At 45.2% G+C, this 22,449-nt stretch overlaps 1 protein-coding gene across 2 annotated transcripts in view; it reads right to left on the reverse strand.

Moving 5' to 3' along the window:
• Positions 1–14,831: 14,831 nt before the first annotated feature.
• OLFM1 (olfactomedin 1) overlaps positions 14,832–22,449 on the reverse strand; it is a 113,775-nt gene continuing 106,157 nt past the window's right edge. For both annotated transcript variants that reach the window (XM_077468403.1, XM_077468395.1), the window contains exons 5-6: positions 20,287–20,393; positions 14,832–16,684 (exon numbers count right to left, since the gene is read on the reverse strand). In XM_077468403.1, the coding sequence (XP_077324529.1) occupies positions 16,010–16,684; positions 20,287–20,393 (782 nt within the window). In that variant the 3' untranslated portion in view covers positions 14,832–16,009. The remainder of the gene's footprint in view (positions 16,685–20,286; positions 20,394–22,449) is intronic.

The raw sequence follows: 22,449 nt of genomic DNA on the forward strand, positions 1-22,449 counted from the left end.
TGGCTGAGAAGGTACTGGAGAGGCGGGGCAGCTATAATCTCTGGATTTTTAGACCAAAAGGATGTCGGTAAGGGACATTTCAGAGACAGATGTAAAGAAAACACACATTTTTTACATACTGTCCCTGGTTTTACTGAGGCTGGCAACCCTGATGGGGCCCCCTAGTGGCCCGGGGCCCCCGGGCAGTGCCCGAGTGGCCAAATGGTCAGTCCGCCCCTGCGACAACGGCAGGTACTGGGTTTCAATGAGTCTTCAATGGTCTGCACAAGTTTTTTGCATTAATTATTGCATCTCCTAATTGCACCATATTTCTTTGAAATACACAGTAACAGTGTAACAGTGTAACAGGGTAACAGGGTAACAGGGTAACAGCCAGGGCTGGACTTACCATTGGGCTTGACTGGGCTCAAGCCCATGAGCCCCATCCAATAGGGGGCCCCGCAGGCCCCGCCGAGATACATAGCAGAGTGTACTCGGCTCGGCTCACAGTCATGCCCAGTTCCCGCCCCATGATGGACATAACACAGGGACTGGGTGTGACTGTGAGCTGAGCTGAGTACACTCGGCTACTCTCGGCTCCGCTTGGGACTGCAAGAGGACCCGAGAGCCACCAAGATAAACAGGACGTCAAGATTGCAATGACAAGGCTGCAAATGACACTGGGGCAAGGCTGCAAATTACAAGGCTACACTGACAAGGCTGCAGATGACACTGGACAAGGCTGCAGATGGATGGACAAGGCTGCAGATGGATGGACAAGGCTGCAGATGGACACTGATAAGGCTGCATTGATGGGCATTTAAATGTACGTTTTTTTCCTTAAAATTCCCTCCTAAACTTGGGGTGCGTGTTATATGCCGATAAATTTGGTAACGTATAGAAGGTAGGGCCCGAAAGTGACTCAAGCCCAGGGGCCCCCACCACCCTAAGTCCTGCCCTGGTAACAGCAGGCAGCAGTGCTATAGTTTCACTGTCCCCTCCCGGGCTACAGACCCAAATACTAACATTACAGCCTAACAGGGCTGTACATATATCACTGGCACAATGCTGCGCTGTGGCATTTTAAAACTCTGGCTTCCCCCTGCACATACACCCATGGGCGCACCTTGAGCCTAATGCTCGCTTGCAGTTGCAGTATGATATTTTCGCTACAGCAGATGTTCAGGAGACTAAAGGATGACCTGCCAATCACTGAGGGTGGTAAGTACCATGACAAATGTGAAAGAAGCCATATTCCACTTTTTGGTTGCCTGTGTGGCGTATAAAAGAAACTACAAATTACAATTCTGTTTTCTATTTTTGGGTTGACCTCATGGCTAAAGCTGGTCTTTAACCTCACCTGAACTCCCTGAGCAGCTATGTGGCCTATCTGTCTGTCCTATACCCAACAACCAGCAGGTTGGTACATGTAATTCAAGGTTATGCTGATGCCGATTATTCCAAAGGACTCGTGTTTAGGACTGGTTACCCACCTGCTGCTGATTCCATTAGCTACAAACCCAGCCCATCTTTCCTTCTATACAAGCAATTCCAAAAGACTTGTGTCTGGCCGATCACCACCCATCTGCTGTTCATTTAGTCAGCCCTATGCCAAGCCAGGCCATCTTCCTTTCTATATAAACTGAGCTTATTCCCTTAAGCATTGCTTGACCGATAGCTAATCTTTGACCCCCCCCCCCCCCCCCCCCTCCTACCCTGGTGGGTTTTCGGAGTCCTAGACTCTTTGGTGAGTCAGAGAACTGCAACCTGGGAATCATCTGCAGCGCAACCCATCTCCACCTTCAGAAGCTTTAGAGAAGACAAGGCAGTTGCTTAGACTCTGCATCTCATCCCTCACCTTTGCTGCATGTGTGGGCAGGCTACAGTATTATGAGCTCCTCAAGCACCCCAAACTGTATCCATTGTACCTGCATTTGGTGGGACCCCCATGCACTTGTGTTCCTGTATGATCACCATCCTGCAGCTGTATGGAATCCTGTTCTCCCTGTAAGCCCTGCACCGTAGTGCTGTAAGCGTAACTTACCAGCATTCCATACCTTGCCTGCCTGTAAGGCCAGCACCCCAGTGCTGTATAATAGTCCTATTCTTTGACTTCCCAGATCCTCAGCTCTAGTGCTCTCATGGTCTGTGTGTTTGTGGCTGCTATAGTACAGTGCACCTATAATCCATTGCCTGTACCTTAATTTGACAATAAATATTTTTTTATAGGTGGGGGGCAGTAAAATTCTTATATCAAGAATTGAAGGGAAAAAAATATATTGGGTAATTGTGTTACCAACTTTGCAGCTTTTTTTTTGTGAGCAGAGTTTATTAGGGGGGTTGGTCTCCCTCCTATGCATGTGTCCCCTTCCTGATCATCCTCATTGACAGGGCTGGCCCTATCATGGAATCCGGTAGGATCATGGGTATCTTAGCAGCACTTTCAGGGGGGTGGCAAACTGGGGGTTCCGCCTGCTCCTCTGCCTGTGAGGGAGCCCGGCGCCACTGCTGTTAGTGGGCAGAATGTTCGGTGCCCAGGGGGGGAGGAGTGAGATGGCTGGGGAGCAGAGAGATGACATCATCTCTCACCGCCCACCCTGCATCACTGCAGTTCTGCCCTCACTGTGCAGCTGCGGGAAGCAGAGAGAGATTACATAATCTCTCTGCTGCCTGCCTTCACTCTGGGACACAGTGACAATCTGCAATGTGTGGCAGGTGACATGGCAAGTGACTATCCGTGACGTGTGGCAGATGATGTGCAAAGTGAGAATCCACAACATGTGGCAGGTGACGTGGCAAGTGACAATCCGCAATGTGTGGCAGGTGACATGGCAAGTGTGAATCCACAAAATGTGGCCGGTGAGATGGCAAGTGACAATCCGCAACGTGTGGCAGGTGACGTGGCAAGTGACAATCCGCAATGTGTGGCAGGTGACATGGCATGTGGGAATCCACAACATGTGGCCGGTGACATGGCAAGTGACAATCCGCAACATGCGGCAGGTGACTTGGCAAGTGACAATCTGCAACATGTCGCAGGTGACATGGCATGTGACAATCCTCAATGTGTGGCAGGTGACGTGGAAAGTGACAATCCGCAACGTGTGGCAGGTGACGTGGCAAGCAACAGGTGATGTGGCAAGTTACAATCCGCAGTGTGTTGCAGGTGACGTGGTAAGTGACAATCCGCAACGTGTGGCAAGAGACAATCCACAACATGTGGCAAGTGACAATCCGCAATATGTGGCAAGTGACAATCTGCAACATGTGGCAGGTGACATGGCATGTGACAATCCTCAACGTGTGGCAGGTGAAGTGGCAAGTAACAATCCGCAACGCGTGGCAAGTAACAGGTGATGTGGCAAGTTACAATCTGCAACGTGTGGCAGGTAACGTGGCAAGTAACAGGTGATGTGCCAAGTGACAATCCGCAATGTGTGGCAGGTGATGTGGCAAGTTACAATCCGCAACGTGTCGCAGGTGACGTGGTAAGTGACAATCCGCAACGTATAGCAAGTGACATGGCAAGTGACAATCTGCAACGTGTGGCAAGAGACAATCCACAACATGTGGCAAGTGACAACCTGCAAAGTGTGGGAGGTGACAATCCGCATCTGGTGGTGGAGTCTGAATCAAAACTAAGTACAAAAACACATCACAAGTTGTATGAGACATGAGAGCCTGAGAGGGACTTGCCTTTCTCAGCCCTGATTAACCACTTAAAGAGGAAGTAAACCTTGATGGGTTTACTTCCTCTTTGTTTCCCTGCAAAGGCAAAAGCATAATGGACTACTATGCATCGCAGTCAGTGATGTAAGTAACATCATTAAAATAAACTGAGTTACGTAACGCAGTTACTTTAGAGGGTCACGAGTAATCTAACTGATTACTCTTCCTCTCATGGTAACTCAGTTCCCATTACTTGGGTGGCATTACCGCAATTACATCTACCGCCCAGGAGGCCCCGCCGTGGCTGCGCTGCCTGCCCGTTCATTCCGCTGCGGAGAGGGGGGCTTTCGCCCGCTGAGCTGAGAAGAGGCTGAGACTCAGAGAGACTGTCTGGACCGCCCCATCCCGCCCCGCCTATCCAAAGAGAGAATGTAGGGAGGCGAGACGGACACTGAAAAATGAAGTCAGCTGACCAGCTGACACCAATCGAGTGAAGGGGAGGGTCTCTCTCTCTCTCTCCCCATGAGGAAAGGCTTCCCTGGAGGTATTCAAGTAAGTGACTGTCTGACGATTCGAACTGCAGTGCAATCGATCCATCCCAAGTCCTCCACCACCTCTGCTTCTTACTGATTCCATCCCTACCCACCCACCATCACTTCTACAACAGAGGTGATGGGGGGGATACGGTAGGAATGAGATCAGTAAGAGGCAGAGGTGGTGGTGGGAGAGGATGGCACCACCACCGATGCCACCCCCCAAGTACCACCGCTGCCTGCCACCCCCCCCAGTACCACCATCGCTGCCATCCCCCCAGTACACCATCACTGCCATCCCCCCAGTACACCATCACTGCCTTACCCCCAGTACACCATCACTGCCACCCCCCCAAGTACTGTACGCCACCCCCCCAAGTACACCACCACCACTGCCACCCCTCAAGTACCACCGCTGCCACCCTTTAACAACTACCACTGCCTCCCCTGTCACAGTTACTTTGCTGAGTAACTAATTACTTTTCCAATGTAGTAACTGAGTTACTAACGCAATTACTTTTTGGGAGAAGTAATTTGTAACTTAACTAATTACTTTTTTAAAGTAAGATGTCCAACACTGGTCACAGTACATGTTGGCATTTGTGGTTCCCTCAATGAACTGTAGCTCCCCAGTGCCGGCAGCACTCATGGAGCCCCAGACCATGACAGTCCCACCACCATGCGTGACTGTGGGCAAGACACACTTGTCTTTGTACTCCTCACCTGGTTGCTGCAACACACGCTTGACACCATCTGAACCAAATAAGTTTATCTTGGTCTCATCAGACCACAGGACATGGTTCCAGTAATCCATGTCCTTAGCCCTTGTACACACGGTTGGGCATTCCGATGGAAAATGTCCGATCGGACCGCGTTGTCGGATAATCCGACCGTGTGTGGGCTCCATCTGACTTTTACCGTTGGAATGTCCGACCAACAAGGTTTGAGAGCTGGATATAAAATTTTCCAACAACATGATCCGATGCGCGTCAATTCCGATCGTGTGTAGCCTAGTACGATGGACAAAGTGCCACGCATGCACAGAATAAATTCTGAGACGGAAGCGCTCGGTCAGGTAAAACTAGCTTTCGTAATCGATATAGCACATTCGTCACGCTGCAATGTTAAAAATTGTTTAATGCAGCGCATTCTCTTTTTCTTTATAATGCTACAAGAATGAAGTTGTTTTGCTGCTCATATTCACACACACTTCTCCCAAACGTATTTCTTTATTCTTTTTTCTCATTTCATGAATACAATATTTTTATTCGTCACATCTCCCCAATCATTTTAGATTTTTTTTTTGTTTAAATTTTGTGGTTGGTTTTTTAATCAAGATCTCCTTTTTTGACATTTTGCTCATCTAGGTAATTTTTTTGGTGTGTATTGTGTGTCAACTTACCACAACACCATGATTATCTTTTTATATTAGGCCGCGTACACACGCGGGGACTGTTCGCCCAACTTTGTCCGCTGAACAGTGTTTCGGCGGACAGTCCGCCCGTGTGTGGGCTTTCAGCGGACAGTTTCAGCGAACAGTCTGCTGAACAAAGTTTTTCGGAAATTCAGAAAAACTGTCCACTGAAACTTGGTTTCAGCGAACAGTCCCCTCGTGCGTAGGCTTGTTCGTCAAACTAAGTTCCGCGCATGCTCAGAAAGGATTTACACGCCGAAAGTTGTAATGCAATGTATAGGACGTCGTATTTTGCGTCCCGTCGTACGTGCCGTTCACGTCATCGCGCACGGTTTCAGCAAACTGTTCGTTCGTCGTGTGTGGGCAAGTCCGCCCATGCTAATTTTGAGCGGACTGTTTGCTGAAACTGTTTGACGGACAAAGTTGAGCGAACAGTCCCCGCGTGTGTACGCGGCCTTATTGTTTTCTTTTTTAATCTCTAGGAGGTTGTTTGGTGTTGGTGCCCCTTGTTTTAATTTGACTTTGTATTTTTGAAATGTACCTGCCTACTCACAAATAAACTGTCCTTTTTGAACTAAAACACATAGGCAAGTATTTCTTGAACCAAAAAAAAAACGTTATTTAGGTGTCATAAACAAATAATAGCAAGGCCTGAAAGAACAAACTGAAAACCAGAAACGAGCGGCCAATAAGCACTGAGAATGAGGTACTATACCAAGATATAGTCCGCAATGACCAACAAATGCGAACTGACTACACGCACTGATAAGCAGATACGCACCCACAAGCACCAACTGAAGAGCAGTAAGGATCTGAAGCACAAATCTGAAAAGCGCGAATCGTCTCTAACCAAACTTCTACTAACACGCGATAAACACGAGATCAGCAGAAGGAGCCCAAAGGGTGCTGCACGTGGTGCTGAACTTCCCTTTTCTAGTCACATCGTAGGCAGTTTACGTCACCGCGTTCTTGTCGACTGAAAATTCCAACAACTTTGTCCGACCGCGTGTAGGCAACACCAGTTCCGGACTAAATCCGTCGGAAATTATCCGACGGATTTGGTGATCGGAATGTCCGAAAGTGTGTACGGAGGCTTAGGCTGCTTGTCTTCAACAAACTGTTTGGGGGCTTTCTTGTGCATCGTCTTTAGAAGAGGCTTCCTTCTGGGATGACAGCCATGTAGACCAATTTGATGCAGTGTGCGGCGTATGGTCTGAGCACTGACAGGCTGACCCCCCCACCCCTTCAATTTCTGCAGCAATGCTGGCAGCACTCATACATCTATTTCCCAAAGACAACCTCTGGATATGACGCTGAGCACGTGACCTCAACTTCTTTGGTTGACCATGGCGAGGCCTGTTCTAAATGGAACATGTCCTGTTAAACTGCTGTATGGTCTTGGCCACCATGCTGCAGCTCAGTTTTAGGGTCTTGGCAATCTTCTTATAGCCTAGGCCATCTTTATGTAGAGCAACAATTCTTTTTTTCAGATCCTCAGCGAGTTCTTTGCCAGGAGGTGCCATGTTGAACTTCCAGTGACCAGCATGAGAGAGTGAGAGCGATAACACCAAATTTAACACACCTGCTCCCCTTCACACATGAGACCTTGTAACACTAATGAGTCAGGGGGAGGGAATAGGACTAATTGGGCCCAATTTGGAAATTTTTACTTAGGGGTGCACTCACTTTTGTTTCCAGAAGTTTAGACATTAACGGCTGTGTGTTGAGTTATTTTGAGGGGACAGCAAATTTACAAGCTGCACACTCACTACTTTACATTGTAGCAAAGTGTCATTTCTTCCGTATTGTCACATGAAAAGATATAATAAAATATTTACAGAAATGTGAGGGGTGTACTCACTTTTGGGAGATACTGTATAAATAAAGCTTTTTACTTTTGTGGAAATACGGTGCACTTATAGGGCTGTGCCTGGTGTCATCAATATAGGATGCACTCACCTTTTGGCTAGATGAGTGAGGTAACCGGCACTTAGTCTTGCCAGCTCATTGGAGAAGCCAATTGCTGTATCTCAAGGAAAACTTACTGAAATCTACGGTTAAGCCCAATGTGGGTGAAACATGTTAGAGGGGCATGACCGATGGGCTGGGATCTGAGCTGAAGCCCTTCATTCATCTTACATTGGAGTTGAACACAGTATGTGGCTGTATATGTATACTATATTACTCAAATCTGGTGTTGCGCTTTCACTATAATTGTGTGGTGGAATATGATGATGTAATATAGGCAAAGCAAAATAATAACTGTTGCATTGTATTTCCTAATCTGTGCTGATGGTTTCTCGTTGGTTGTAAAGCGCAGGGCCGGACTTACCATTGGGCTTGACTGTGCTCAAGCCCATGGGTCCCGCCCAATAGGGGACCCCGCCAAGATACATAGCCGAGTGTACTCGGCTCGGCTCACAGTCACGCCCAGTCCCGCCCTATGATGGACATAACACAGGGACTGGGCATGACTGTGAGCCGAGCCGAGTACACTCGGCTACTCTCAGCTCCGCTCGTTACTGCGAGAGGACCGAGAGCCGCCAAGAGGACCCGAGAGCCGCAGAGAGGACCCGAGAGCCACCAAGAGGACCCGAGAGCCGCAGAGAGGACCCGAGAGCCACCGAGATATACAGGACTCTGTATCTTGGTGGCGCCTTTTTTAAACTTCAAGACTGCAATGACAAGGCTGCAAATGACACCGGGGCAAGGCTGCATATGACAAGGCTACACTGACACTGGACAAGGCTGCAGATGGATGGGCAAGGCTGCAGATGGACACTGATAAGGCTGCATTGATGGGAATTTAAATGTAATTCCGCGTACACACGGTCGGAATTCCGGCCAGAAAAAGACCAATGAGAGCTTTTCACCGGAAAATGCGACCGTGTGTATGCTCCATCGGAATTTAGCTGTCCGAATTTCCACCAGCCAAAGATTGATAGCATGTTCTCCATTTTCCCGAGGGAAAAACTTTCTATCGGTAATTCCGATCATGTGTATGCAATTCTGACACGCCAAAAATCACGCATGCTCAGATTCAACTACGAGACGGAAGCTATTGGCTACTGGCTATTGAACTTCCTTTTTCTAGTCCCGTCGTACGTGCTGTACGTCACCTCGTTGTTGACGGTCAGAATTTGGTGTGACCGTGTGTATGCAAGACAGCGCGAGGGAAATCCCGTCGGAATTCCGTCGGGAAAACCATTAGAGCCTTTTCCGACCAAAATTCAGATAGTGTGTACGCGGCATACGTTTTTTCCTTAATTAAACTTCCCTCGTAAAAGTTTTTTTCCTTAAAATTACCTCCTAAACTTGGGGTGCGTGTTATACGCCGGCACGTTTTATACGCCGATAAATGCGGTAATGTATAGAAGGTAGGGTCCGAAAGTGACTCAAGCCCAGGGGCCCCCACCACCCTAAGTCCGGCCCTGGTAAAGCGCCATGGTATAAGCTAGAGCTGGGAAAAATCTAATGCCCCGTACACACGAGCGGACTTTTCGACATCCAAACTCCGACGGACCGAGTCCGTCAGACTATCCGATCGTGTGTGGGCTGCAACGGACTTTAGCTTCGCTAAAGTCTGACGGACTTTAGAAATGAAGCATGCTTTAAATTTTCCCGCCGGAACTCCGCCGGACCCGGTCCCCTTCGAAAAGTTCGCTCGTGTGTGTGCTACTCCGACGGACTAAAACCGACGCTAGGGCAGCTATTGGCTACTGTCTATGAACTTCCTACGTCGAATCCCGTCGTACGTCATCACGTTCGACTCCGTCGGAGTTTGGTGTGATGGTGTGTGGCCAAGTCCGTTCGGTCGAAAAATCCGCCAGAACTCCGTCGGAACTCCAGCGGAACTCCGTCGGAGGTTTGTCAGACTTTATCCCTCTCGTGTGTACGGGGCATAATAGTTAATCAAACGTAGCACAGGGGTTTTTGGATGTTGAGTGAGCTCTAATTACCTTTTACATATCCAATTGATTTGGCGCGGACAAATAACGCTCAGTCATTGTTACTGAATTGTTGCTGCTGAATCACAACTTTACGCTGTGCTTTAAGAGATTGCTTATCGTGTTATGTCTGTGCACATATGCCGCTGGGCTCTATTAGTGTAATTAAGGTGAATAGTGGAAAAGTCATACAATAGGCAGGATTCATTTGACAAGCCCGGGGTTGAACTCTGACCACCATGCGGGTTGCCTAGGAAACGCCATAAGCTATGTTGATTATTATGCCATTCGCGGCTGTCTTATGACTGATGAGCGAGAACAGACTGCCGCAACATCTCCCCTTCCTGCGGAGCAGCGATAATGCCGCATGTTCAGTTTTCCTTCATTAGCAAGTGGGATATATCTCATCTGCAGAGATCATCCATGATTACCTTTCCTCTCTGCATTTTTATTGTCTATCGCCATCATAAACAAACCATGGTAGAGCTCCGTGTTCTTTGAAATCTGTCTATTTATCATGACCACTTTGTTGAACAATGGTCCTCAAAACTGAACAAATCCCATGCCTAGAGAGTCACAATTGCTCCGAATAAATTAAATATATTAGCAGTCACAGAGTTGCCATATTTAAGGCAACGTGCATTTTTTCCATCAGTAATATAAATAAGTTCTCTCATTATAAGCTTATTTACACATTTTCACAAATTCCAGTCATGTTTGGACCAGCAAAATGTTTTCGGTAAAGAGGTGAACTTTGCAGATGGGTGTTGCTTTGGGCACCAGAAGTTGATTTGCCTACCAGATGGAGACATGGCAGGCTGGCCTTAAATACGGTACTGGCTCAAGTGTGCAGCAGGACCCTTTTAAAAAAAATGGGCATAAAAGGGCAATATGATAATAAGCATGGATGACACACTTAGGTCATTTAAAGAGTCACTCCACCAAAAACTACAATTTGAGAATGGCGCTGGGGCTGGCTGACTGCAAATACTGACTTCTTACACCTATTCTCATGGCCTCTTCTAAAAACATATCTAAACTCCAGAATCAGTCAGTGAAAAAAAAAGGCTCTGTTTAAGCTTGGATTCACGCCATAGGGCAGGGATATGCAATTAGCGGACCTCCAGCTGTTGCAAAACTACAAATCCCATCATGCCTCTGCCTCTGGGTGTCATGCTTGTGGCTGTCAGAGTCTTGCTATGCCTCCTGGGACTTGTAGTTTTGCAACAGCTGGAGGTCCGCTAATTGCATATCCCTGACATAGGGGTTATTTACGAAAGGCAAATCCACTTTGCACTACAAGTGCAAAGTGCACTTGAAATTGCACTGAATATTCGCCTTGTGGTAAATAATCCCCCATGTCCATTAGCTTGCCTAAATGTGCATTAAATGCACGTATGTTGATGTAAATTGACATCTGTTTACTGCATTGCGTTGCGTTGTGTATTTTGAATGCATTGCATTGATGTGTAGGTTTTTTTTTTTGCTCACAGCAGGAGCCCAAAGACATTGTTTTCTTGAACGTGCATTGCAGTGCGTGTGTGTTTTAAATGTAATATGTTTCATTTTTTACAAAGTTCACACCAATGCAAGGCATGAGCTTATTCAATGGATTTTGGCTTGTTGTTGCTTTAGGCCCGGGGCCAGTGTTAAGTGATATAGCCCAACACTCGTGATGTGAATGGGCCCTCTCAGTAGGTGTAGCCGAAAAACTTGAATCAAAATTTTTAAGCTGGAATCTTTTTGGGATATGAGAGGTGGATGGGGGATCAAGCCCAGCAGCAGTCATCCATGTGTAGTATTTGATACCATGGCACTATCCACCAGTCCCTTAATCATGGCACTATCCACCAGTCCCCTAACCATGGCACTATCCACCAGTCCCTTAACCATGGCACTATCCACCAGTCCCCTAACCATGGCACTATCCACCAGTCCCCTAACCATGGCACTATCCACCAGTCCCTTAACCATGGCACTATCCACCAGTCCCTTAACCATGGCACTATCCACCAGTCCCTTAACCATGGCACTATCCACCAGTCCCTTAACCATGGCACTAGTATCCACCAGTCCCCTAACCATGGCACTATCCACCAGTCCCTTAACCATGGCACTATCCACCAGTCCCCTAACCATGGCACTATCCACCAGTCCCTTAAACATGGCACTGCCCACCAGTCCCTTACAAGGAATGATAAATTGCATCTAATAGCAGACCTCTGAATATTAATGGTAACCTGTGCTCATAGGAGAATGACAAACAGGGTCTGCCTCTTTGGACAGCTGAGGGAATTGGGAAATGACTTGAACTAGAGTAGTTTCTGATTTCCTTTAGCAGTTCCTGCACCCCCACCCTGTAAAACGATAACTGCACTTTTGTAAATGATGCATAAACAGTTCCAATAGTAACTGTAAAAGTATAACCAGGCAAGTTACAGAGTTATAGCAGCATTCCTGCTATTGGAGTATCAAATCAGTGGTGTATCCTCAATGGGTGCAATGTGTGCCAGGCACATGGGCCCACTGTGCTCTCACATTAAGAATTCGTACACTCTCCACTTCTACCAACCCCTCCCCCCCCCAATCATTTTTGCTGTCTAGGACCACCAGCATCCTAGTAACCGATGATACACCTTTTTAGCACGCTGGACGAATCTTCCTCTGTGCAGAGCTGCTCCGCCCCCCTACTTCAGCTTGTGCTTCATTTGCTCCCAACAGCTCCTACTTGGTAAGATAGCTATGAGTAAGCACTGATCACGGTGCAAAACGCGTCAGTGTTCTTTGTACCCTGTTATCTTTTTGCTGTGGATTATTTGATTTGATATGACCTACGTTGTTTTAATAAAAGATGGGATTTAAAGTCTTTCTCCAGTGTGGGGCTATCCAGAGTTTTGTTCTGCTTACTAGCTCCTGCTTGGTAAGATAAAGGGACTCTGGTCTCCGATCTAAGGTGCATTTTGATCCAAATGATGGCAGTCTAATTGAAGGGAGGTTTCCTATGTAAGGGAAGACTCTGATCTACAGAGGGACTGCTAATCCAAGGGGGGATTCTAATGAGGGAAGATTCTGATCTAAAGCAGAACGCTGATCCTAGTTGGGAATAATGTAAGAGGAGACTCTAATCTGAAGGACTTCTATGTAATGTGGGGTGTGGGACCCCTTTTGTGTAAAGGTGCTAAGTTATTACTACCTGGTTGCTGCCTGAAAAATATATTTAATAGAAAAGTTGAATTTCTTTCAAATGATTGTGCTGAGTGTTGTTAATATCTGTTAAGCCCCATACACACTATCGGTTTTTCCGCTGAGTTTTTCCTTCAGATTTACCAAAACCATATAATATGAGGTCAAACCTTAGGAGTTTCAATCTGTATGCAATCAGGCAGGCCCTTCTACTACATGGTTTTGGTAAATCTGAAGGAAAAACTCAGCGGAAAAAACTGATAGTGTGTATGGGGGCTTAAGACTCTAGTTTAAAATGCCCTTTAAGACCCTCCCAGTGTTTGCACATTCTGGCCACACCCAAAATTCTGTGTAGGGCACCCTTAGCTTTATTACTGAAGGTTGTTTGTTGGCATGGGGAGGTGTTTAACCTCCCTGGCGGTATGATTATTTCAGATTTTAGGTGCAGAAAGCGGTACAATTATTTTACATGAAAATTTGGCGTTTTAAATTGTAGTCCTGTAATTTTTAGGAATAACTCACTTAAATCTGCCCAAACCCAGAGTGTAGCAGACATCCCGGGTATGATAAAGTTTGAAAAATGAAATAATAAATTATAATATAATAAATAACTATAAATAATTATACCAATAATTATATAACAATAATAAAAATGATTCAATAATTTAATCAAATCAAAAAGACTGAAATTTGCTCAGTTGCAGAATTGTCACTGTCATTACTTTTCAGTATTTGATGACGGATCTCCCCACAAATCGTTATCGCTTAATTCTGCGAGTGATTCCAATTTATTATCTAGCTGGTCTAAAATCATTTTTGATGTAAAGGGACAGTTTTGGTTGCTATGGACGATCTCCAGTTTCCAGGCATAAAGAACAGTTTTTATATTATAAAACTGCATGGAGGACACTGGACAGACCACTAGGGACAAAGGGGATGTGAAATAATTACATACAGCAGTGTAATCTGTAAGATTACATTATACTGTATGTAATGTGTGTGTTTCACTTTTTGAATTTGGCGCCGTTCTCCGTCCCCGTGCGTTGCAATGCTCGCAGGGAACGGAGATCAACTCTGTGATAGATCGAGTGGAGCACGGCTCGCTCGTACAGCAGGGGGGACATCGCTGGATCCAGGGGAGAAGGTAAGTAACCTCTCCCTGCATTCAGCGATGCGGTCCCGAGTCTGGCTCGGGTTTACCGCTTTTGGTATAAAATCTCCACCCCGAGCCAGACTTGGGAATACCGCCAGGGGGGTTAATGACCTACATGTGTAGGTAGCTGCAATATAGCTTTTTTCTCCCTTGTTGCAGGTCCACACTGCGGCCCAACCTATGTTCATGCACACCAACCAACTGCATTCAGAAAACACCCCTATATCAAATGCACAACAAAGCCAATGACCGAGTCTACCTATAACTTAAATCTTTCTTTTGGTGGATTGATGATTTAAATTGTATAAAATTCTATTGACACTTTTATGCCGCGTACACGCGATCGGAATTCCGGCCAGAAAAAGACCGATGAGAGCTTTTCATCGGAAAATGCGACCGTGTGTACGCTCCATCGGAATTTAGCTGTCCGAATTTCCGCCAGCCAAAAATTGATAGCATGTTCTCCATTTTCCCAACGGAAAAACTTTCAATCGGTAATTCCGATCGTGTGTATGCAATTCCGACACGCCAAAAATCACGCATGCTCAGATTCAACTACGAGACGGAAGCTATTGGCTACTGGCTATTGGACTTCCTTTTTCTAGTCGCGTCGTACGTGTTGTACGTCACCGCGTTATAAACTATCGGAATTTGATGTGACCGTGTGTAGGCAAGACAGCTTGAGCCGAATTCCGTCGGAATTCCGTCAGGAAAACCATCAGAGCTTTTTCCGACGAGAAAATTCCGATCGTGTGTACGCGGCATAACAGTCAGTATTATCCTGAGCTGGTGTTAGAATTATCCAATAAAATATACCTTACCCATTAGAAGTATAGTGGTAAATAGACAAGGCAAAAATATTTAGAAAATTTTGTACTTTACTGCTGTGACCTCTGCTCTGCTTTTCCTCCATTTTTGGTATAATTTGAAAAACGAAACATAAAATAAGAACATCCTAATATTTTGTTTTATTATCCTTTAGATAGCTGTGGAAAGTACAAATCGCTCTGTATGGTAGGTCTCTTTGTTTTCTGATGACTGAAATCATGATAATAAAAAAATTATTTTCTAATATTTTCATACAATTACTCAGAATGGGTACAAAGAATCTAGAGGCTTCTTCCACAGACATCTACCGATTTCTGCTTTTGATTAATACTAATTATTTCATGTCATAGATTAAATTCTGTGTATAAGACTAGTGCGCCTCTTTCACCCCTACGTTGAGAGACGGCGTACCAGCTCTTCGCGTTCTATAGTTACTATGACGGGTAAACATTTTTCTCTAATCATATATCCATATGTATATATTATATGTAATAAATATTTTCCTTTTTTTTTTTTTTAAAGATTTTTACAGAAAAAAAATGAATTGCTCTTAATAAATCCAAACTACTTCAGATTGAACAACATTCATCGCGTGAAACAGACAAATACAATTGAATACTTCAGAGTACAACAGACATTATACATGATAATTTCTGATACATAAGTTTAAACAATATGGACAAACTACCATTATAGCCAGAATACAGACCTTCAATTTTTCTCGATTTAGGAGAGGTTTTTTTTTGTTAGTTTTTTGTATTTTTTTTTGTATTTTTTTTTTTTTTTTTGTAATAGCAATACTTGTGGAGTCTCTGAACTTTAGATATTTTTATTTTTACTCTAGAAAAAGTAATTATAAGGTTTCTCTCTTGAAAAATACCCAATCTCACACGAATTCCAGAAAGTCCTTAAGAGTTACAAGATCATCGTTTTGGGCATTCTCCGTCTCCAAATAGTAAAAGCTCTCCATCAAGAAAAATCCCGCAACTTTGATGTTGGGCGCTGTCCATTATAGCCAACAGTCACTGCCTTGTTATTACATGATTATAGCTTTATTTTTTTTTTAACGACAAAAGTATATTTTTTTCTTGGATCAGCAGCGCATTTTGATTCCGTTGTTATGTAAAATGCAACGTTGTCTAGATCTGCAGGTGTTTTTGTATTATAATGATAATGAGGAAACATGGTAGCCATTCAACCCAGACTGACCCTTACAGAAGGACAGCAAAGTTTTGGCAGCCGTTAATGTTCTCTGTTTTGTGCAGTCCTACTGTTTTGGTCAGTTCGTGGCAGCTAAAGTTAGCTACAATTCGTCGGAGCGGATGACATGGAACAGGGTGACGTTGTAGAGGACTTGGTGGCCGTTGTTCCAGGCATAAAGAGCCCGATCCTTGGGATTGTAGTCCAACATGGAGATGTGTGAATACTTGTTTTGAAATGGGATGTCAATGTATTCGTAGTTGGAGGTGTTCGTCTGATAGGCGTAGTGCACTTTGGTGCCACCGGAATAGCCGTTGGTGACATATAGAGTCCCACAGATCATGAAGGCTTCCCCGGCGCTTCTTTTGGGGTATCCTGTATTCCAGGTTTTTAGGATCTGTAAAGTATTGGGGTCTAGTTTGCTGATGACTATGTTACCAGCATTTTGGTTGGTGGCATAAACCACCCACAGCCCATTCTCATCTACCATGAGGTCAATGTCTGACTGGCCACCCCATGCATAGTGGTAGACATTTGTGTACCCGGCAGAGTCCAGGCTGCGCGTTTTCAGAATTGTCTCTGATTTTAAGTCAAAACGGATGATGATGTGACTTTGGAATTTGTTAAAGTATATAGATCCGTTATATACAACCTGGCCTGTCCCTGACCAAGGATGGGGGAGACGGTGAGAGGTAAAGTTGTCACTGTTCATGAAGTCCTCCATTGACTTGTACTCCCGGACAAAGCGGTTATTGTGATAGCCGTCCATATACCAGACCTGCAAAACCAATACATAACATTAGCTCTGTAGGACAACATTTTCATTGACTTACATCAGGGACACTAAAAAGACGTTGACATTTTGTAATGAAGGTAATAAAAAAAAAAAAAATCCTCTGTGTTAATGTATTTCCTCCAAATCTTTTCAAATTTCACCCACCCCTGCAGTGATACCTAGGAGGAATGCACACCTCTCTCCATAAACATTAACATATGACATTTAAAACTGAAATGTCAGTGGCAGATTTCCCTGCAGTACCATTATCCCCAGTCCGGGGTGGCTGTGCGTTTACGGTGCCTGTTAACTCACTCGCGGTGGAAGAGCTACAGTTTGCACACAATAAGGGGGTCAAGAATATCAAAACCTTAGGCTAATGTGGTAAAGTCATGTTTGGAACTAACTACCTGCTCCCAAAACAATTCATAATTTAAAGTATATATAACCCAGTTGGTAAATTCTCATATACTAAACATGTTATTGTCATTCAATGCCATCCTTAGACCCCTTTCACACTGGGGCGTTTTTCAGGCGTTTTTCATGCGCTTTGAAAGAAGCCGCAACTGCAATCCCAATGTAAAAGCCCGAGTGCTTTCACACTGAGATCCCTTTCACACTGGGGCGTTTTTCAGGCGCTTTAGCGTTAAAAAAAAGCACCTGAAAGAAGCTGCAACTGCAATCCCAATGTAAAAGGCCGAGTGCTTTCACACTGAGGCGCTGCGCTGGCAGGGGGCGTCAAAAAAAGTCCTGCAAGCAGCTTCTTTGCAGCGCTTTTGGAGCGGTGAATACAACGCTTCTAAAGCGCCCCTTCCCATTGAAATCAATGGGAAGCGCCTGTAAAACGCCTGAAAAGAGCCTGAAAAACGCTTTTGGCAGCAGCGTTTTGTGGGCGCTTTTAACCCTTTATTTGGCCACTAGCAGGGGTTAAAAGCGCCCCAATAACACTCGAAAAACGCTGGTAAAGCGCTGCTAGTTTAATCGGCGCTTTACGAGCGTTTTTCGGGCGCTGACATTGTGAAAGGGCTCTTAAAGCACTCGGGCTTTCACATTGGGACTGCAGATGAGGCTTCTTTCAAGCGCTTTACAGGTGCTTTTTTTAACGCTAAAGCGCCTGAAAAACGTCCCAGTGTGAAAGGGGTCTTATTTCTGAGTAGCCCCCCCCCCCCCCCCATATGCCGGTTGCAGATGTGCATACCAATGATTTAATGACTTTTTGAAATATATGATATGATCAGTTATGTTTTAGTTAAAGAGGGAGTCCCGCGGAAAAAATAATAATTTAAAAGTCAGCAGCTACAAATACTGCAGCTGCTGACTTTTAAAATAAGGACACTTACCTGTCCCAGGGTCCAGCGATGTCAGCACCTGAGGTCCTCGGATTGCTGCCGTCGCCATCTTCGGTATGGGAATCAGGAAATGAAGCCTTGCGGCTTCACTTCTCGGGTTCCCTACTGCGCATGCGCGAGTCGCATAATGCTATGAGGAAGGCTCCAGAGCACTAGATGTAGCAGTGCTGTTAGTGGCAAATAAAGATTTGTAAGAAGAAGCAATCGTGTTGCCGGTATTTCTTGCTATTTTGACTTACATGGGACACAACAAGTCTGAGCATCGATATGCAGCTCATTACTTTACAAATGTGTGGTAGAGCTTCGGTGAGTCTGATTATATATATATATATATATATATATATATATATATATATATTATTATAATTCAGGTTTATTATACACCGCTGAGGATGCACATGCAGTAGTTACAATTGGTCATGACCCCTACCACCTTCCTCCCTGCCCCAACGATACAGCGCATGCGCATGTAAATACACTTGCGTCTATAGGAAATCTTGGTCAGCTTGGCATGGCACTGATCCTAGTTTTTAACATTGGCGTCTATGGCAAACCTTGTTTAGCTTGACATGGCACTGCTCCCGGTTTTAACATTTAACATTGGCCTATATAGGAAACTTTGGTCAGCTTGACATGGCACTGCTCCCGAACCAAAAGTGACAGGGACACCAAATTTGGGGAGCACGTTACGGGGACCCAGGACTACGTAATGGTAGATTACCTAGGCAAGCTGGCCAACCCCAAAATCGGCTATTTTGCAGTCCTGAGTCCTCTCTCGGCGCTCCAGGGGTTATGGAACCTAGGTCCACCGCTATGCTAACAGTTCCAGTGTTCAAGGAACCTAGCTCCACCACCATGTGACAATTCCAGGGATTAACCACTTGCCACCTGCCATATAGCAGAATGACAGCAACAAAGTGGTTGTAATATCCTGATCGGATGTCGTATGACGTACTCAGGATAACACAGCCGAGGCGTGCCCAATTATCAGCCCCCATCAAAGGGTGCCCATCAGCTGCCAATCAGTGCCCAACACCTGCCAGCCTGTCCCCATAATAAACGCCTGTCAAAAAAAAAAAATGCTATAAAACTATCCCCTATTTTGTAGACGTTATAACTTTTGCGCAAACCAATCAATAAATGCTTATTGTGATTTTTTTTTACCAAAAATATGTAGAAGAATACGTATTGGCCTAAACTGAGGAAAAAAATATATTTTTTTATATATTTTTGGGGGATATTTATTATAGCAAAAATTAAAAAAGAATGCGTTTTTTTTTAAAAAACTGTCGCTCTGTTTTTGTTTATAGCGCAAAAAATAAAAACCGCAGAGGTGATCAAATACCACCAAAAGAAAGCCCTATTTGTGGGGAAAAAAGGACGTCAATTTTGTTTGGGTTGCACGACTGTGCAATTGTCAGTTAAAGCGAAGCAGTGCCGAATCGCAAAAAGTGCTCCGGTCAGGAAGGGGGTAAATTCTTCCGGGGCTGAAGTGGTTAATGGAAAAATAACACTTACTGGCAGGATCACCAGATGAAAAAAAAAAGCATAAGGAAAGCAAATGCAGCCATCAATTATAAGAATTAGCTAGCTGCAATTTTAATAAATGCCTGTTTTTGGGTTTAATAGCGCTTTAAGGGCTGGTTCACACTGTATGGCTGACATCGCACCCGCACAGACATCGCATGTAATGTGAACAGCAGTGCTCTGCGAATTACATGCAATGTCTGCCATCGCAATGGTGTGAACCGGTGTCCTATCATATAGAGTCCCCTATTGGATAGTGTCCACTGTGTACTGCGCATGCGCAGTACACAGCACACACAGATTCCAAAAATGAGTCCAGGTTCTAGCCCCACCATCCCAGTTGACATAGAGTTGGAATACAAAAGAGCCAAGCGTAGCGAGGCCGAGCCCGAAACGTGGCGAGCGAAGCGAGCCCGCGAGGGGCCCTCTAATATCGCCAGCTCTATGTCCACTTGTATGGTGGGGCTACCACCGCGACTCACGGCGCAGGCGCCGTTCATCTTCGGAGATTTTCCAAAGCTTCCTCTGCTCCGTGCTGCGCATGCGCAGTACAGGGCGGACAGTATCCAATGGCAGGACACTATATGGCAGAACACCGGCCCTAACTCCAGAGAAAGATGGAAAGAAGAGTTATTAGTGGTAGACATGTACTTTTCCTTATTGACAAATTGATAGTTCAGGTGTTTGGGAAGACTAGTTAGATTGAATCAGGAAACATGCATTACTTACTCTGTTATCTCCTTCTGGTGCCAGTGGGTCAGTCATCCATGAGCCAAACCTGGACCCAGATGCCTTCATTGTGACTGGTTCACTGATTCCGGTCAACTTACCACAGGCTGCAAAATACAATGTTACAAGTTAGTTCTGTCCTGGAGTCGTTATCACTGATGTACATCACATGCACAAATCTTAATTCTTAAACAATGTTTTCGTCATGTTTTGCATTGTTACGTATTGCTCTTTTTCATAGATATGGCCACTAAAGCCCCCATACACACTATAAGATTGTCTGCTTATTTTTGTCTTCAGATTTACCAAAACCATGTAGTGCAAGGGCCTGCCTGATTGCATACACATTGAAACTCCTAACCTCATGTTACCGTATTTATCTGCGTATAACACACATTTTTTTCCCCGTAAAATCAGGGGAAAATCGGGGGTGCGTCTTATACGCCGATCCCCCGCTGTGCTCTCTACGCCAGAAGGGTATTTTCGGCTATCTTCGGCCGTTCTCGGCTATTCTCGGACGTTCTCGGCGGCTTTCGAGTGTGGCTGAAAATAGCCGAGAATGGCCGATAATACCTGAAGGCCGCCGAGAACTACCGAGCGCCGCCGAGATACACGGGATATCTGCTCTGTATCTTGGCAGCGCCATTTTCAAATCAAATCATTTTCAAATGACTGGCAAGGCTACAATCGAAGGTTGCAAATGACTGACAAGGCTGCAATGGAAGGTTGCAAATGACTGGCAAGGCTGCAATGGAAGGTTGCAAATGACTGACAAGGTTGCAAATGACTGACAAGGCTGCAATGGAAGGTTGCAAATGACTGACAAGGCTGCAATGGAAGGCTGCAAATGACTGGCAAGGTTGCAATGGAAGGTTGCAAATGACTGGCAAGGTTGAAAATGACTGACAAGGCTGCAATGGAAGGTTGCAAATGACTGACAAGGTTGCAAATGACTGACAAGGCTGCAATGGAAGGTTGCAAATGACTGACAAGGCTGCAATGGAAGGCTGCAAATGACTGGCAAGGTTGCAATGGAAGGTTGCAAATGACTGGCAAGGTTGAAAATTACTGACAAGGCTGCAATGGAAGGTTGCAAATGACTGTCAAGGCTGCAGTGGAAGGTTGCAAATGACTGACAAGGCTGCAATGGAAGGCTGCAAATGACTGACAAGGCTGCAATGGAAGGCTGCAAATGACTGGCAAGGTTGCAATGGAAGGTTGCAAATGACTGGCAAGGTTGAAAATGACTGACAAGGCTGCAATGGAAGGTTGCAAATGACTGTCAAGGCTGCAGTGGAAGATTGCAAATGACTGACAAGGCTGCAATGGAAGGTTGCAACTGACTGGCAAGGCTGCAATGGAAGGTTGCAAATGACTGGCAAGGCTGCAATGGAAGGTTGCAAATGACTGACAAGGCTGCAATGGAAGGTTGCAACTGACTGGCAAGGCTGCAATGGAAGGTTGCAAATGACTGGCAAGGCTGCAATGGAAGGCTGCAAATGACTGGCAAGGTTGCAATGGAAGGTTGCAAATGACTGGCAAGGTTGAAAATGACTGACAAGGCTGCAATGGAAGGTTGCAAATGACTGTCAAGGCTGCAGTGGAAGGTTGCAAATGACTGACAAGGCTGCAATGGAAGGTTGCAACTGACTGGCAAGGCTGCAATGGAAGGTTGCAAATGACTGGCAAGGCTGCAATGGAAGGCTGCAAATGACTGACAAGCTGCAATGAAAGGTTGCAAATGACTGACAAGGCTGCAATTGACACTGACAAGGCTGCATTGATGGGCATTTAAATGTAAGTTTTTTTTCCTTAAACTTCCCTCCTAAAAGTTTTCTTCTTTTAAATTCCCTCCTAAACTTGGGGTGCGTGTTATACGCCGATAAATACGGTATATGGTTTTGGTAAATCTGAAGGAACAAATCAGCAGAAAATCTGATAGTGTGTATGAGGCTTAATAAGTTTTCTTTTAAGTTTTGAGAGTGGAAGGGACAGAACCCCTACTGGATTTTATTGATATGCTGAACTCCATTAGAGAAATTTCCCCTGACTTTTTTGCTCACTAGACAGGAAGTGAGGGTAAATCTCGAATGACAAGTGCCAAGAGACGAATTCAAAAGTTTATTGTATTATGCATTTTTGTATGTATAGTCATTTTTTTGT

Source organism: Lithobates pipiens, unplaced genomic scaffold (genome assembly GCF_037356315.1).
Source record: "Lithobates pipiens isolate NorthernLeopardFrog02 unplaced genomic scaffold, aLitPip1_a1.2 Scaffold_11, whole genome shotgun sequence".
In the NCBI taxonomy this organism is placed as follows: domain Eukaryota; kingdom Metazoa; phylum Chordata; class Amphibia; order Anura; family Ranidae; genus Lithobates; species Lithobates pipiens.